The sequence below is a fragment of the Larus michahellis genome, chromosome 3 (assembly GCF_964199755.1).
Source record: "Larus michahellis chromosome 3, bLarMic1.1, whole genome shotgun sequence".
NCBI classification, from domain to species: Eukaryota; Metazoa; Chordata; class Aves; order Charadriiformes; family Laridae; genus Larus; species Larus michahellis.
The window spans coordinates 107,763,962-107,782,899 of record NC_133898.1 but is presented as its reverse complement, the minus strand read 5'-3'; the positions used below and the strand labels follow the sequence as shown (position 1 = coordinate 107,782,899).

The window sequence follows — 18,938 nt, the reverse complement described above, 5'->3', positions numbered from 1 at the left end:
CATCTGGCTAGTTGACAAGTAGCCCTTTTTGGAGGAATCCTTTTAATAATCATTGGATTTGTGCTTTAGGTAATCCTGTTCTAGCAGGGGAGTTGGACTAGATGATCTCTAGAGGTCCCTTCCAACTCTGAAGATTCCGTGATTCACAGGACAGTTAAAGAAGCTTTAACCATTTCACTTTCTTCATCCATATCAGCACTAGCTAGTATGATGCATTTAGCTTATCTTCCCATCTTAGAGCAGATGGGCACCTACTCCTGAACCACAACCCTTCAGTGCCCAACAAAGGAAACGAGCTAAGGAAAATTAAGGTTTGGTTCTATCATCTGTTTGATTCCTGGTCGCAGGTAGAGGCCACGGGCAGCTGGTAATGTCTATCAGCGCTGCCGGTTGGCTCTATGATGAAAATGTGACTTGAGCCCATTTTTTACTGTTCCCTAATCCCCTACATTTATGCCATGCACAGATTGTCCAGTCTCAAATCTAGTCTGTTCTCTCCACATTACCCCATGTTTACAGCTAAAAGATTGCTCTGACAAGTATGCTTACCCCATTGAAATATACTTCCTGACACTAATATAGTGACAAGTGGAAAATCCTTTAAGTTCTAGTTAAGATATAGGATTATTCTGATAGAAGTTTTACACTTAAACATATTTTGAGTTTATTATATTTTTGACAGATTTATTAATGTTGTCTGTGATTGCATACATTTTTTATTTTGCTTCCATTATTCTCTAATACTCAACAAAGAATGCAGCTCGTATGTCAGTAAAGATAATCTAATTCCTTTTATATGCTTGTTAGCCATGACAGATCAATAAATTATCTCAGAAAAAAAAAAAAGTGGCACAGATAACAAAACTCTAATAGAATAAGCAATACACACAGCTGATACTAGGCTTTCCCCAAAGATACTTAAAAATCACAGGAGACAGAAAATTAAACAGAAATAACAGACTATATTTCACAGAAGACAAAAATAGCTTTAGTCTGAATAAACAAATCACTCTAAATTAATGAAGTTATTATATTGCACTTCGAATGATAGGTACGAAGAAACACAGATTTTTTGAAATGGAAAAGCATATAATCAAGTCTTCTAAACTTTCAAATGCTAACAGTACTCACATGCTGATTTACAAATGCATGAGTACCATACCATGTGCTCCCATCCCTAATTCATACCTAATTCCAGTTACAACATTGTGCATGGAAGGCCAGTAAACATTTTTAAAGATCCACTCAAAGGTGTCCAAACCTAGTTAGTCATTTATTGACAGCTACATGTGTTATGCAAAGAGGTATGCCATATCATTAGAACAACCTGACTGCACAGGAGCATGACTTAGAGCATGACTACAGGACAAGTTTCTACTATGATCTTGTGAGCAGAAATTAATCTAATTTTCTCCCAAATACAGATTAAGCTCTTCAATGTATCTCAAATCACCCGCTGCACAGTGAAGGATATGATTTAGAATGGGGATGGCTTCCAAAAGCATGTATATCTTTGCTGTTTGACAGTCCTCCAGTGCCAGACTAGTTTTGAATCTGTGCGTTCTGCTCATCTGCTCTCGGTTCAACATGCCTTTACTAGAATCTGGTTGATAAATATTTGATCCCTTTGTTGTATGAGTTTCCACAACTGTTCATGGTATATATATATACCAAGCGGTGGTTGGTGTAACTCTTTGGCTTAGAGAAGTAGGGATGGCTGACTTCAAGTACCATGACCTAAAATGAAGCAGTGAAAATCTGTATGGGGATGAAAATACCTTGAAAAGGATCATGAGTACAGGGAGCGTTACATGGTGCAGAGAAGCCTGTATTGTGAAAGTTCATACCATAAACCTGAAACTCATCCACCTCAAGGACAACGTCAGTTATGAACTTGGGGATGCCAATCTTCAGCCCCATGATAAAATAAGTTTAACCATGTCATCCTTTCATAAATGCATAACGCCAACAAATCTGTCTTCTCAATGAGAATAGAACTGTGTAGACCAGAGGCTTGGTTTACTAGCTTAAGTTAGACAACTGAATGACTGAACAGGTGCTAGACAGCTATGTACCACAGATCTCAGATGACTCAGGGGAAGAATCTAGAAGAAAAGTCCTAAAGGTCTAGCCATAGCACTCTAGCCTTACAATTATAGCAAAAATTGCCCATAAAATCACAGAAAGTTTCAAATTTTAAATGATTCAGTATAAACAATTAATATATTTTCAAAACACTGTTTTGCTGGGGCAGGGCAGCGGTGCCTGAATTCATTCCGTTGTTGGCAAGTACCTGCAGTTTAGCTAAACTTTACAGGCACACTCCTTTTCTCTCCTATGATCAGATGATCCCTGAGACTTGTTTTCACAACAGTAAAACAGATCTTCAGTGAGATTCCTTAGCAGGACAAGCTTCCAGCCTCAACATTATCGTTTACCAGCTTTTTTAATTATTGTTTTCCCTGTCTGCTGATGGCCCTGATATTACTCACCAAGCAAAAAACCAAATGAAACAATAAACCCACAACTTTTCTGTAGCGTAAAGGGAGGTAACTCTACAACTGGCCTGGAAAAATTGTATCAGTTTAGGACTTCTAGTAATTTGACATCTCTTACTGTCTTCCTATGTTCAAATGTTTATAAAAAACAGATCAAGAGCTATCTGGTCTAACTGTTCTTACTTTCCCCCCAAGTCCTAGGATTTTTTCCAATTAATTAAATTGGGAATTCATAGTGTATCTTTGGTCTCATTAGGAAAAACTAAAATACGAAAATTTTGTAACAGCATGTACATCAGGTGGCTAAAAACATCAAAATATGATTATATAAAACGCACAAGTGGGACAATTTTTAATGCCAGTAGACAAACAAAATAAGCTGCTTCATGTTTTTGAGAGACATTCACTTTGATAATTCCCTTAGTCCATACGACAAGCTTGAAAGGGTATTGAACATTTCTTTGTTATTACTATGGATCCAATGAAACGATGAAATAGGGAAAAGATATGTAAAGGATAAAAAGCCCTTAACAAGTAAAACGTTAGCCATGTAGTCCAGTAAATATAATGGTGCACTGCTAATAACAGGCCACAGACTTTGTGTTAAGCTAACAAAACAGGTCATTGTCGGGTATTTTCTGGACTTGTTCTGGCAGTCCGGAGACTTGTTTTAACTTGTGACATCAATTATCTAATGATCAGATAACTAATTACTACTTCATTTTAGTTTGCACAAGTCTGTGATGTAACACAATATTTTATATATCTATAATTGTGAATAAAAGATAATGATAACAAATAGGTTTTCTGTGTAAAATGAATATCTTGTAGCCCTTCTCCCAGTCTGAGATCATTGACCTTAAGTCCGTACAGGCAGTGGAAGACTGAGTGTACATGTAGATATTAATGTTTGTCTGTATATCATTCTAGCATTACCTAATTTTAAATATTAGTATCACTGTAACTGGACTAATAATTATTCTTTCATTAGACTGTTAAGATGTTCTCTGGATTAACATGGCCAGAAGGGCATGTTTGTGTCTTACTCTTGGATTCTGTCAAACTTCAATAATGTCTATGCAATATTGTGATAAAATACAGTTTAAATAAAAATGAAAAAAGAGTTACTAATTCTTAGTTTAATATTTCCAATAATAAAAATAATATTTAAAAAATACACACAATTGGCATTTTGAAATTTTTTTTTATGCTTTAACAAGTCTCAAATGGACAAAGATTTATATCTATGAAAACCTTCATCCAGAAAACTCATCTTAAACTTCATTTTTTTCTTGTAAACTTGTTGCATTCCAAGAAATACACAGTACTTTCAACCTCCTCTATATATTCACTTTACTAGATTTCTGAGCAATTTATGGTAGTTTGCATTAACTATTACAGAACTAGAGCTTAAATGTTACAGATTCATGTAACATTGGATTTAAGTGACAACGTAAGGAAATAATACAAGCATCCCTTCCCAAGCACATGTGCAAAACAGAGCAATACAGTTAAGTTATTAGGAGAATACCTATCTCATAAATAACAAGAAAAAAATTTGACATTATTATTCACAATACTAAAATCCTCATTTGGGAAGCAAGGAATTGCAGTGCTGAAGCAAACCTTTGGTCCATCTAATGTAGCTATTGCTTCTGGCATTATTCAACCCTTGATGTCTAATAATAATGCACAGAAGAATCCAAAGTAGAAAACACTACGCTAACCTGTCCCGCTGGAAAATTTCTTCCTAGCCTCTAGCAGTCTGGCCTGAAGTAGAATGACTGACCCGTTTTTCATGGCTAATACCTGTAGCTCACTTAGAGCTTCCTTTAATTCCTCACAGCCTTTTCTGGTTTGACTAACCTAAAAGCTATTGGGTGTTTTGTGTAGAGAAGCATCTGTCCCATCTTTCAAGATCAGGGTCAAATATACTGAAGAGACATTCTGCAGTGAAAACCTGTAACACCATTAGCCTCTTGTTATGCTGGAAATAATTTATTTCAATCTATTTTATATCTTATTAGTTGATTATCTATGACACCACTTCAGTTCTACACAATGACTACCCGGTTTTGTCATAACATCCTATACAAGACTTTTTCAAAGCCTCTAAAGGTCTAAAGGAATGTCAGAAATTTTATTTCTGCACTTGCATTTTTTTAGATGAAAGTCCAAGTAAAAGCTTTACAATGGTGAATTTAATGTGTTACATTGTACACTGCCCCCCTTGCCCCCAAATCAGAAAAAAGAAGGAAAAATAAATAAATCACATGGATTTTAAGATAATTTCTGGCCGTATCATGAGTTCTCATAATCAATACAACTGACAGATATTGATAGGAACAATAAATCACTGCTGAGAAACATGATTCATGAAATATTTATGATTTATAAAAACACATACTGTTCTGACTTTAGCTGCTTACACTACAGATTAGGATAAAGGTGCAGTTCTTCGGCAAAAGCTACATTACATACACGCACAAAAGTAAACAAAAATCGGAAAGTATTGTGAGTTCTGAAGCAAAGGTACTACCAGAAAGTTACCTTCGCATCTGGGGAAATGATAGTTCCAATTCCTGTTGATTCCATGTTGGCATGTGAGAACAGGTTGACCCCTCAAAACATATCCAGGATAACATTCAAATGATACGGACTGACCCACACTGTAATCTGAGTTGACTATATATCCATTCAAAAAAGGAGGAGGATCAGGGCAGTTCTGTAACTCATAAGCTGGAAGAGAACAGAAGTACTTTTTATTGCTTAGTCAGCTCTCAACACAGCAACAAAACACTAATATAAATACTGTAATGCATTCCATAATAGGTAAACACTGGAATGCCAAACCTCCAACAACAAAGTGATTAACACATAACAAGAAACAAACCATCCATTGGGAACATCCAGATGGTCACAGCAATTGTTGAAACGTGTTTTCACATTTAAACACCATAGTAAGAATTCTAGTAAGGTATAACAAAGTCATTCATTCATTAAAATTTTATGAAAGAAAATATTTTCACAATCCATTAGATTTTAAAATATATATTAAACTATGCAAAAAAAAAAATCACCTGACCAAAAAAAATGAAAAGGATTAAAGAAAGACTATAAAGTTATAGAACATCAGAAAGATATAGAAAAGAGAGAAGTCTACCAAGGAAAAAGTTCCTTCTAGATATATCTCCATACAAAAAATCATATTAATGATTCATCATATTTAATGTCAGTTTTTATGTTTTCAAAGACCTCAAAATATTATTCAATTAAACATATCTAATTCATACAAAATAGTGTGCTGAAAATTCAGCGAGGGCATTCGATAGTAACATTTACTAAGATATAAAGATAATTTAAAATTACATGTTGCCATATTGGAGATATATTTCCTTAGAATATTTAAATGATAAATAGTTCCAACGGAAGCAAAAAAGAAACGCAGTTTTTTAACAATGTTATGTAGAATCATTCACAAACAACTTCACACAGAAAAGACAGCAAGTAGCTGCCATTAAGAAATAATTCTTGAAAAGATGAATGCCCTGCTTGCTCTGAGCATTCCGTTTATAGTTATGAAATACTTCTGTCTGAAGATAAGAAAGTTCAAATAAGACCAGTAGCACCAGTGTGTTTCATATAGTCCAAGCTCTAAAAATACAGTGAGAGATGAAGAAAGAACATATTCTTGAACAAAGTATTAAGTTATTTTTTCAAAGCTAATCATTACAATATGAACATGTTCATCCTGGAAGTATATACTTATTATTATAAATTAGATTATTTAAACAAGCCATTTCAGCAAGATTAAGCTGAACACACATTAGGTGTGCTTAAGTGCTTATTTTAAGTGAAGTTTCTACTTAATTGCTTCACTGAAGTACAGCTACTGTCATGATTTTTTTTAGTCATTGCTGATTACAGTCATGCTATGAAATAAATAGAAGATTTATTTTGATAAGGCTTTCTTTTTTCCCCTAATTCATTCAATGAATCCAGAATCCAGTGTTTGTAACACCACAAACCTGGAAGAGGTGTGGAGGTACCAGAAACATTCCAAAACCCTCTAATAAATCAGACTCCTCTTTCCCTAAATAACTAAAAATTAAGAAAAGCAAACGAAAACTTAGCAATCAGAATTAATTGCTACTGGGAAGAATATACAAAAAGCTTTATTCTACCTTAATTACAGTTCATTAAAATTTTGCACTAAATCTAGTAAAAGCTCGTTAATTTTTAATGCTATTATTACTCCTGCTATCATTATTCATATAGTATTACTAGAGATAATATCATTATTATCAACATGTTTATACAAAATAGAGTACTAGAAAGATTATTTAAGAATACAGGGTATATTAAGACTAATATATTCAATTATATAAAAAGCTACGTAGCAAATTATATTAAAAATTTAATAGAAGATTATTCTGGAGGGTCAGAGGATCTCACAGACTTATTTGACAAGGGGCAGCACTACATTGCCCAATAGTTACAATGACAATGTTTTGGAACAATGACAATAATTACTGGAACTTTTAAACTTTGAACAACCTTTCAAGGAGATGAATACACAGAAAAATATCCTTCCTTACTGGTTAGTTTTTATTCATAAATTAAATTTTAAATGTACTTAATATGGTCTCAGATTTTTTAAGTTAGTCTTAAAAGTTTGTTTCAGAAAAAAACTTATCTCACTGGTCTACATGAGAAGAAAACACAGGAAGAGCTCAGGTGAAAGAGGAAATCCTGAAAGAACATCAACATCTCTCTGTCCCTCTAATTTGCACAACATTCCTTAAAGTCCCTTTGATTGTTAATAGAAAAAATAAAGCCTAGCTTTTAAAATTCTACTTAGTGTTTCTGCAGAGATGTATATGCTTTTCTCCTATTGTAAGTAAGGTAAAGAAAACACATACAGAAACTTTTGGTGTTTGTTCTGGCATTTTTTTTAGTAAGAATAGAACCCCTGCCTAAAGCAGATTACCATAAATTTGAAGGTCAGTCAGTCAAGGGTGAAAGCACTTGCACATGGGCAGGGCACAGTTGTTTGTTGTTTTTTTTTTCTTTTAAAAAAGTGTAAAATGTGAAGATACTCTCTGCCTGTGACTTCTGGTATAAATCCTATAGATGACTCATAAATTATTGGAGTAACTATAAGTCCATCTGACTATGATATCATGATTTATAGGCCACTCAGGGAATATGTTTTATAGTTTTAATATAAATATGAATTATATTCTTCCCTGTTCTTTTGATATATGCAACAACTATACCGGATTTAACAGAGCAATTCATTATTCAGTCATCACTATCAAATATTACCCACAAATCCTGATGTCATACCTCACAAAAGAAAGCTTTTTTTTATGAGTGTCATGCCCAAAGACTTGTTTGGTATTGAGCTTTAAAAAATGATATACCATTTCAGAGCAGAAAGAACTCTAGTGAGAACTTAAAATGAAGCCCAACGTAAAGGAAATCTGAGAAAAATATTTAATTCCAATGCTGGCAGCAGTCAAATACTTGAATTTTAAAATGATCTTGTATTGACATTTGGCATTTCTTTGTGCAATATATTTTCCACTGGTAATAAGAGAGTGTAAATCACAAAAGAAATATAATTGATCCTCTGCTATCTTGTTTTTATGATTCAAAAGTACTTTCCTTCTTACATTAACACTAGGGTGACTTATTGCCTTTGTAAGTGCCACATACATCTATAACACTTTGACATGGAAATAATTACTTTACAGAAAAATTGTACTAGCACAGAGTTGAGCATGCAAACAAATCTTAGGAAAGTTCACAATTAAGGCTACTTAAAACTTCCATTTAGGCTTATTGTACATTCCTCCAGTATGATGCTGCGTATAACTACAGACGCAAGGAGGGGACCTTTAAAGATCATCCAGTTCCAACACTCTCGCCATGGGTACGCACATGTTTCACTAGATCAGCTTGCCAAAGGCCCCATCCAATCTGCCTCTGAACACTTCTATGGATGGGTCATCTGCAACTCCTTTGGGCAACTTGTTCCAGTGTCTCACCACCCGCATCTTAAAATATTTCTTCCTTATGTCCAATCTAAATCTGCTCTCTTCCAGTTTAAAACTGTTGCCCCTTGTCGTGTCCCTAAAGGCCTTGGTAAAAAGTCTCTCTACATCTTTCTTACAAGCCCCTTTTAAGTATTTAAAGGCCACAGTAAGGTCTCCCTGGAACTTTCTCTTCTCCAGGCTGAACAATCCCAACTCTCTCAGCCCGTCTTCACAGGAGAGGTGCTCCAGCTGTCTTCTGTAGCCATTCTCTTGACCCACTCTAACAGGCCCATGTCCTTCTTGTGCTGGGAGTACCAGAGCTGGACGCAGTATGCTCAGTGGGGTGTCTTTGCATAAGAGCAAAGTAGAGGCTGAGATTCACCTCCCTCAACCTGCTGGCCACACTTCCTTTTATGGAAGCCTAGGATGTAATTTGCTGCAGCCAAGGATGGGACTGGCAATCTGGAACCTCAGTTTATTGCCTTAGGCACGAAAGAACATAATTTTTTCCAGATGCAATGACTCAGGATTAGAGTCACAAAACGTGGCTTAATTTTGTCACGTGAGTTAGAAAATCATTTGGTATGACGTCCCCAAAAGATCTTATTTTATTTCCATTAGCATTCCCCCCTTATGACATCATCTGAAACCATTTTAGAAATATAATAGTTTTGCAACAATCCCATGTTCCTTCTGGATTCCTATGACTCAAAAGTTCCATCATAATTGTCTTTTTGCTAGATAGAGGTCATCAGATTTAACAAGTTCAAATCATGTTGTGTACGTCCAGGAGTGTGCTTGTGGAAGAAAGGGAGTGCAATTAGAGCTTTTTACTGCATTCAGAAATACACAATATCTAAGTGATTTAGGTTGTATATTCAAATCCTGTGCTGTGAGAATTCACAAGCTAGCACTTACGAAGCAGCACTATCTCCTTGCAAGCATGGGAAGCAAATATTTTACTGTTCTCAGTGTGCATACGCTTTTCTTCCCACACAAAATAATGTGCTCAGAGACAATCCCAGGCTATATTAAGCTTCAATCTCATAAGTTTTTTCCTGTCTTCAGAAAGTTAGTAGAAAAATTGAAAAATAGCATTATTAATTCTACCATTCACTATACAATATTCATAGTCTTTGCTTTCCCCTGAGATTAGGGGTTATCAAAAAGCCTTATCCTTCATAAAATGCTAAGATCTCTATAAAACTTCATTTTTTATGACATGGAAGTTTGCTTGAATAAGCATACCCGTTAACATGAATAAGCATACCCATTAACAATCTCCCTTTATTTTAAGATTGGTATCTTTATAAAAAGGCATCTACCTTGCAAAAAAAAAAAAAAAGCCTGCTACCTTAATGCCACTACTTGTTGTTTTCTAGTTAGGAGAAATGGCCCTTTTTTTACTCATGAAAAATCAGTCCTTGAATTGAACCAAGCTTGTACCATTCAGTAACAGGACAAATATAATCTTAAATCCATTTTAAAGTAAATTTAAGTACATTTAAAAAAATCAGACCAGGATTAAGCTATGCAGTCTTGTCAGTGCTTCCTAATATGCAACACATTCCTTAAGACATTAGAATGGGTTTGGTGAATGTGCCTACAACCATAGACTCTTTTTGCCTACTCATCTTTTTTTTAAGGGTATATCAAGTAAATGTTATTATTAGAAAAGCAATGCTTTTTTGTTTATAGAACTTTTTTTTTTCCCAATTGTAGTATATTAGGACATCCTAAAATGGGATCAATTAGAAACAGTCTGAAAAAAACATCTGTTAAATGTATAAAGATGTAAGGTCTTCAGATCCATCCGCTTTGCTTTACAAATTCATTTCTATAGAAATAGCAAAAGTGGACAAAAGGAAAAATACTGACAAAACTTAATTTTGTTAAAAATTCAGTATAAATATGTTCTCTCTAATTCTCTGCAGATTTTAGTTTGTGTGTGCTACGTCTGTTTGCACTGGTATACACTGTCTAGTTTTACATACAACCTTTGCTTAGTCCTGACAAATATTTGTTCCCTTTGATTTAAGATGCCTGTTTTAGTTGCCCTGAGAGATTAAATACTTTTGAAGTATGTTTCTCGGAAATAATGTAGATTATTACTGATAGGCTTCAAAAGACTATTTTGTTTCATATAGGAACTGTTAGATTTACCTGGTCAGGAGAATGGATGAATTCAGTACATTGCTTTGTCAGCAGCTGAACAAACAAAGCCTGGGTTTTTTTATATATGTATTATTATATATCTACATAATATCTATACAATTTCTGTTTACCTACATCTGGGCACTACATTCCTATAAGGAGATTCCGCAATGATTAAGCCTTTTCTGGATTACCTTACCTTATTTGCAGCATCTCCAACCCCTTGAAACACAATAAATGTAAAATGCCATAGGCTTTATGCCATTTATGCACCTGACAGTGCAAGATCTCAGTGATCTGAGATATGTCGGGATTTGCCTTGGTCTGAGCTGGTTTTAGCTCATTTTAACAATTGCTAGCAGTCGAGTGATTATTACCTATCATGTTTTAAGTTATGCTCTGCAAATACCATGTATGCTAAAGGCCTGACAAGCCCTGGCAGTCACTGCTTAACAAACAATAGGCCTCTATAGTAATTGCAGCTGGGGAAAGCAACTTCCAAGGTTTGGCTGGGAAACAGTAGGAAAGAAGCATACTGTGGTCAGAAAAACACGTAAAAACTAATCCAAGTGGAAGCCAAGACTGAAGAGTACGAAATCCCTATCATGAACATCATATGTTTCCCAGCAAAGAGCTTGGGATGCCGATGACTGCCTCTCCAGTTCTACATAAAAAGATAGCAGCTGTCAACGTTAGCCTCCATAAAAGCACTGGGAGGGTGAACATAATACAAAATAAATGGGGTAGACAGGAGGAAGTTTAAACATAAGAATTTCAACTGCATTGCTTATGATCTTGTGCCATGTCAACTGACTTAGACAACTTAACTGTGTAAGCATTAATTGAACTAAAAATAAATTCTTAGCTTTCTATGTATGATATGCTTCCTTTTGCCCATAAGATTTTGAATGTGACACCCATGCCAACCTCTCATATTTTATCTCCCTCCCATGTCTATATCCCATGAACAGCAGATAGGCAAGACACAGTGTGTACTGAAATGAGCTGTGACAAGGAATATTCAACCGGGTAGCAAGCAAGCTAAATTGAATTGATATCTATGGAGTAATACTGCATCTTTTCTCTCAAAAAGGGCACTATTTCAGGACGCTCTCATCCACGTTACTAATATTGCTTTCCAAACATTTCTAGGAACTGTGAAATTTGACTGAAATTGGACAATGGTTCCAAAATTGCATAACAGAAATATATCAAGAAGCATGATGGTCAGACATCACAACAGTGTAAGTCTTGTCATCCAAGCAAATCAGGCTAAGACTTATTTGATGTTTGACTTAGTGAAAGGAAAACAAAATTTCTAACAGGGAAGAAAGGAGAAGGAAACATTTTTGAGTAGTGAAGAATTATTTTTTAAGTCCAGTTTCAGCAACTGCAGACCAACTAAGAGGAAGAGAGAGAAATCCAGAAGTATACTACCAAAAGAAGTACAAAAATCCAGAAACAACATGGAAGACGAGATAACTAAATATCAAGGACAACGTATGTAGAACTGGAAAAGAAAAGTCAGCCAGCAAAAGCAAAACATTGTATGAAGAAAAATAAAGCAGCCATTAAAATTGCTCAGTTGTAAACCACTGACATTTTCTGTCAAAGCATGTCAGAAGAATGGTGAATACACTGAAACACTATACTTCCAGAAGTTCTTCTTAGGTTATGAATATCTTGAATTTAGAGTACAATTTCCTACATGTTCTAGATGATGTTGAGCAAGTTACTTGTGTTCAATAATATGAAGCTATAAAATATTATAATCTTAGAAAGAATTACCAAAGGAGAAATGTTAGCAATAGAAATGTCTCTCTGTCATGGTTTGGGCTGTGAAATCTGAGATCTTAGAGGCAACAGAGAGAACGTGTGCTATCTGAAGAAAAATAAACACATTCAAGGTATTTTGTTTTTAAAGAACAAAAGTCCAAAATCTGTTTGTAGAATGCAGAAAAGGAGGTAGGTGGAAGAGGTGATATATATCAATTAGAAGCTCAGTAGAGTGAGCTTAGCTAGTAGATCCTAATCACTTAAAAATCAAACGTGACGGTGTTAGCAACTTTCCACATTAGAAAAAAAAATCAGTAAATAATAAGTACCTTGTAAAATAATTCATTTTTTTTCCCCAGCATCTTTTTACATGAGCGGATTATGTTGTGGTTTTTTTAAGGTTTTAAAACCATTTATTTTTTAATATATAGACTAAAATACTGTGCTTCCTCAAAACAGTATTCAGGAATGAGTCACCCCAGAGTCTCTTTATAAGTAAGGACTATTACATAAAAATGAACTATGTGAGTTGCCTTTACTGCAGAAATTGTTTTGCTTCTCACTCATGGGGAAAATAAAATTGGATTAATGTATATGCATTTGGTAAATCAAATACACCTATAACTGCACATTTTGAGAAACAAGGTAATAAATACTAGTTTTATTTTTTATTTGAAATTAGAATGACTCAAATATAAGTTAATTTAACTGTATCTCCTTCTTGGTTCTGAATTTTCTATCTACTATTATAACTATTAGACTAATTACTAAAGTAAGAAAATTCTTATTGTTACTATATTTGAGAAATTAAGAGGGAATGGGTTCAAGCTGCAGCAGGGTACGTTTAGGCTGGACATTAGGAAAAAATTCTTCACAGAATGAGTGGTCAGACACTGGAATAGGCTGCCCAGGGAGGTGGTGGAGTCACCATCCCTGGATGTGTTTAAGACTCATTTAGATGTGGTGTTAAGGGATACGGTGTAAGGGAGAACTTTGTAGAGTGGAGTTGATGGTTGGACTCGATGATTCCAAGGGTCTTTTCCAACCTAAATGATTCTATGATTCTATAATGATTTTTTTCTGGATTCTTTATATAAATATTTGCAAAATACTACTACAAATTTCCGAATTTCTATGAACAATACTTCTTTTTGAAAGTTTTATTTTATTCTGAGAATGCTACTACACAATCTGCATCACTTAAAAACATTTTATTATAACGTCCATCTAATTAAAGTTCTTAATATTGTGTAATACCTTGTTTTGGTTTTAGGTGCATTGCTTTTCCACTATTTAAATAATAGAATAAAATTTTACACTGTCAGTGACTTTTGTTGCCAGCTGACAAGTTGCAATTGGAGAAGCAGAAAGAAAGCAACTTATCTAAAACACAAATGATTTTAAGAAGAGTGGGTTAGAGTGAACCCAAAAATATCATTTTCTTTTGTATGGTGTCCTCTTCGTCATATTCCCATTTACTTCAGATCAGACAAAATAATCCTACTGGACACAGTGGGAAAGGGAAGAATAGAAGAAAAGTGGAATTATGAGCTTAATTCAACAACCTTTTCAAAATACAGAGTAAACTTCATTATGAAAGCTACCATCTTAAAGTCAACTCCAGACTGGACATAGATTACAAAAGATTCTTTTAGCAGTTTACTATGGACGAATAAAGTAATTGTGCCTGTAACAGGCAAAAAGATAAAAAGTGAAGTTGTGGTTTGACTGAAATAATTGACACAATTGTTAACTTCAATAAGCCCTAGGTTTCATGTGATTTTTCGACCATGGGTTATAGCAGTCAGCTTAACTTCTGAACATACATGTAATCTTCTTAGCTACACTTGAACACCACTGTGAATGATTCCCTGGGCTCAATTTCCTATTGCTAAGCATACTAAATTGCTCTAATGGGATACAAAAAATATCAGCTAAATGAATAAAATAAATAAAAAGATACACAAATTGTAGCAATACATTTTCCTGCAGTTCTATGAACTGTAGCACAGATTACAGAGTCTTTCTGTCTGTGCTGATAAGCAGATATTGCTTAAATATATGGAATATATTAAAGGTAAATAAATTTGCCTGAGACAGGCTAAGTGTAGAAAACCATAATATCATAGAATCATGGAAACATAGAATTATAGAATAGTTTGGGTTGGAAGGGACCTTTAAAGGTCATCTAGTCCAACCCCCCTGCAATGAGCAGGGACATCTTCAACTAGATCAGGGTGCTCAGAGCCCCGTCCAACCTGACTTGGAATGTTGCCAGGGATGGGGCATCTACCACCTCTCTGGGCAACCTGTGCCAGTGTTTCACCACCCTCACCACAAAAAAAATTCTTTTTTATATCTAGTCTGAATCTCCCCTCTTTTAGTTTAAAACTATTTCCCCTTGTCCTACCACAACAGGCCCTGCTAAAAAGTTTGTCCTCATCTCTCTTACAAGCCCCCTTTAAGTACTGAATGGCCACAATAAGGTCTCCCCAGAGCCTTCTCTTCCCCAGGCTGAACAACCTGACAGGCTCTCAGCCTGTTCTCATAGCAGAGGTGCTCCAGCCCTCTGATCATCTTCGTGGCCCTCCTCTGGACCCGCTTCAACAGGTCCATGTCTTTCCTGTGCTGAGGGCTCCAGAGCTGGACGCAGTACTCCAGGTGGGGTCTCAGGCGAGCAGAGTAGAGAGGCAGAATCACCTCCCTCAGCCTGCTGGCCACGCTTCTTTTGAAGCAGCCCAGGATACGGTCAGCTTTCTGGGTTGCAAGCGCACATTGTCAATATAGATAGACAAAGATAGAGAACTCTATCTCAGTTTTATTAAAACATTGTGACTCTTGAACTGAAGAATCTCTTGAGACTTTAAAGGAAAAATTTAACTGATAACCCCAGGTAATTTGCGTCACATCTGATGTCACAGTAGTCTTGCAGTACCAATTGTGTCAATGGGTTTAGGAACTGGGCTGTAAGTGAAAACAGACCCAAGCACTGACCAACGATTGGAGGAGTCTGAAGTAGACGTATGTCAACGGCATTACGTCAGAAACCAATCAAAATACAGATAATCTTTTTTCCAAATCTATGTCATCTTTTACTTCGATCTGCACTATCATTTCCTTAAACATCAACAAACATCACTGTCCTTGCCAAAAGCATAGAATACCATGTACAATATATGTTTTGATCCAGATACACATGAAGAGTTAAAGATACAAAAAGCTAAGTATTATGATGATTAAAAAGCAAACTGAACCTGTTTCCTTGTCCCCCTGCTGAAACTGTCATAGATCATCAAAATATGAATGTGTGTTTCCCTTTAAAGGGAACAGAAAACATGGCTGAGCAAGCTGGAACATACTATACAGTCTACAAACAACTGAAGATTTAACTGTCAATTTCATGACAGAAAATGCTGTTACTCAGGAGTTAATCACACATAGGTAAGCCTATAGACTCAATACCATTAAGGAAGGTGTTGATATAGTAAGGAAAAACACACTAATTAGAACAAGAACAAAGAGCACTAGAGCATATACAGAAAACAAACCACATGGCTTTGTATTTTATTTACTCGGCATTTCTGCAATTTGCAAATTTTCTGTCCTTCCAGAAAATTCTAAAAAGAGTCATCTGCCTAACCACAATTGCCCTTGACTTCTCAGAATAAAAATCACACTAGATGGGTGTGATGTTGTGAGAGTATGCCCTACTTCTAAAACTATGTAACAGAAGAAAACTCCACAGGCAATAGAGAGATGTCACCTCCTTGTGGCCACGTTTTATGAGCATTAGCCTAGTTCCGGTGCTCACAATTATTTTCTGGAAGATTTTTCCTCTCTATCCATGGACTCTGTAGATATAATCTAACTACAATTGTGTATATGTGTGTATGCAAATAAATACTGTACTGGGCCTCGTTACAATAGAGTTAGTTTTCTTTATAGCAGCTCATATGGTGCTGTGTTTTAGATTTGTGACCAAAACAATACTGATAACACACTAAAGTCCTGGCTTTTGCTGAACAGTGCTTGCACAGCATTAAGGCCATCTCTTTTTCGCACTATGCCCCACCAGCGAATAGACTGGGAGTGCACAATAGGTTGGGAGGGGACACAACCAGGTAGATGACCCGAACTAACCAAAGAAATATTCCGTACCATATAAAATCATGCTCAGCAATAAAAGGCAGAAAAGGGGGTTTAAGGATGCTAGCCATCTTTTGCTTTGGAAGTGGCTGGGCATTGGTCTGCCAGTGGGAGGTGGTGAGCGATTGCCTTTGCGTAACTTATTTTGTTTTCTTTCTCTCTTCTTCCCATTATCCTTCAGTTATTAAGGATATCTTGTCCCCCGGATTTTCTTGCTTTTACTATTCCTTCCTTCTTCCCTCTATCCAACTGGGGGTTGGGAGGGAAGTTAGTGAGCAGCTGCATGGTCCTTTACTGCCCACCAGGATTAACCCACAACACATACACGTTTACACAAACATATAGGCTTATACACATATATATGAAAACCTAACCAAGTTATCTAAATTAAGAGCCTAGAATAAGGTGGCATGAATCTCCCTCACTGCAGTTAGATGAGAATTCAACCAGCCATTCCACTTTGTTAAACTGTTCAGAACCTGCAATGGGGCTCAACAGTTTTCAGTAAGACTATTCTAATATTTCAGAAATATGCACGAATTAATGATACTTTATTGTCGCTAATGGGGAAAAAACCTAACAAAAAATGAAGATGAAGAAAAAAAGCCATCAGTAGAAGACCACAAAAAGTTCACATATTCAAATACTGAATATATGTATTTCAAAATACAGAATGTGCGATATCTGGTGTCTTTTCATTTCCACTTAATTTTCACATAAAGTTCATTGGGCTAGTTCCTACTTACCTTGGTATGTCAACTTAAATCCTTGCCTGTTCTCTGAGTGATCACTGTAAAAATGGACAAGTGTTTCATGAGTAGTACTTAGTAAGGGTGATGGGAGTTCAATTCCACTAAACTGGCCGATCATAGAGCTGGTGTGGTAAGGCCCATTCTGAATTTCAAGGAAATCATGATTTGCTTCAGTGGAGAAATTCAGAAACTGAATGTGTGCACCTGCAGCATTAAGAAAGAAAGAAAATTTTAAAATAGTTTTTATAACTCATGTTGCTTAATGTTACAGCGTGCAAATACAAAAAAAGATGTCATAATAATTGTTATAGGCACTATATTTTAGTTACCATTCAAAGTGAGATGCTTACATTAAGGAAATAGCTGCTGAGTATTGCAGGAATTGGAGCTTCTAATTTTTGGGCTCCCAATAAATATCACAACCACATGTAAAGGGACCAATAAAGTCACAAAGTCAACAACCAGATACTTGTCAGGTTCCTAAACCGGCCAACAGAAACACTCAAGGGAGGGGCACATCACAAATCCTGCTCTGTCACGGCATGGTCAGGACTTTGCCAAAAGAGCTTTACTGTAGCTGGGCCAGGTCTCTCATAGAGGCTCAGGATGAGCTCAGTACCCACAAAGGTTACTAACAGAGTGACCTTTCAGAGGCATAAGTTTAACTACCTACTTCTACCTGTCTACTCTACCTTGTTTTTCCTTACCCAGGTCACCTATATATGCCTCCTCTTCCCTCCATCTCGGGCCAGAGCCATTCTTCTCTGTATACACCACTATAAAATGCACTAAACTCCAGACTGGTGACAGTATTTACTCAGGATCATTTACCACAAACTCTCTCTGCAAGTCAGGTGGTTGAAACAGGCCTTTCTCACAAAAAGAAAGGGAGAGAGATGACTGCCAAAATGCTGAACAGTTGGCAGTATAAGCATAATCTCATGGGAAGAACTGTTTTTACGTTCTGGCACTACTTCATGTGGACCAAGGACTTGGAATTCAGGCTTCTCAAATGATGTGTATATATAATATCAAAAGACGGATGGGGGATGAACCCCTGGTTCGAAAACCAAGTAGTACCAAGTAACTTGCAACCGCACTGCTTGAGCCTAACCCTGCTCCAGTAGACTATGAAGAATAAAACAGAATTACCACCATGAGCCAACAAAGCAATGTGAAATATTCAATGCCTTAACTCTCTGCCTGACATTCTTAAATAGCAGTAGAGACACAGTGTTAATTCCAGGAGAGTACCTTCTAGATTAATCACTAGGGTAAGTCATTGACTCCTTCTTGCTCTGTAGCTCCTTTCTCTGCCTCTGTGGTTTGATATCTAATAGTTTGTATAAAATGGACTAATTTTTTTGGCTACAGGAGAAACTAAATAAACTACCAAATAAACCAAATTATAGAGAACTTGTAAGAATATGGGTTATTTAGTACCTTCTCTGACCTATGCAGAGTGGGAGATATGAAAACAAGTATTTCACCTGCAGAATAAGAAAACTCATTCTGATGCTATCAATAGCGAGACACATACAGAACATATCAAAGTCTCAGTATCAGCCATC

The 18,938-nt window shown here is 35.9% G+C and overlaps 1 protein-coding gene across 1 annotated transcript in view; it reads right to left on the bottom strand.

The window, feature by feature from the left end:
* Positions 1-18,938, bottom strand: part of CSMD1 (CUB and Sushi multiple domains 1) — a 1,197,588-nt gene that overhangs the window by 127,788 nt on the left and 1,050,862 nt on the right. The window contains exons 41-42 of the mRNA XM_074581652.1: positions 17,362-17,571; positions 5,049-5,237 (exon numbers count right to left, since the gene is read on the bottom strand). Coding sequence (XP_074437753.1) covers positions 5,049-5,237; positions 17,362-17,571 — 399 coding nt within the window. The remainder of the gene's footprint in view (positions 1-5,048; positions 5,238-17,361; positions 17,572-18,938) is intronic.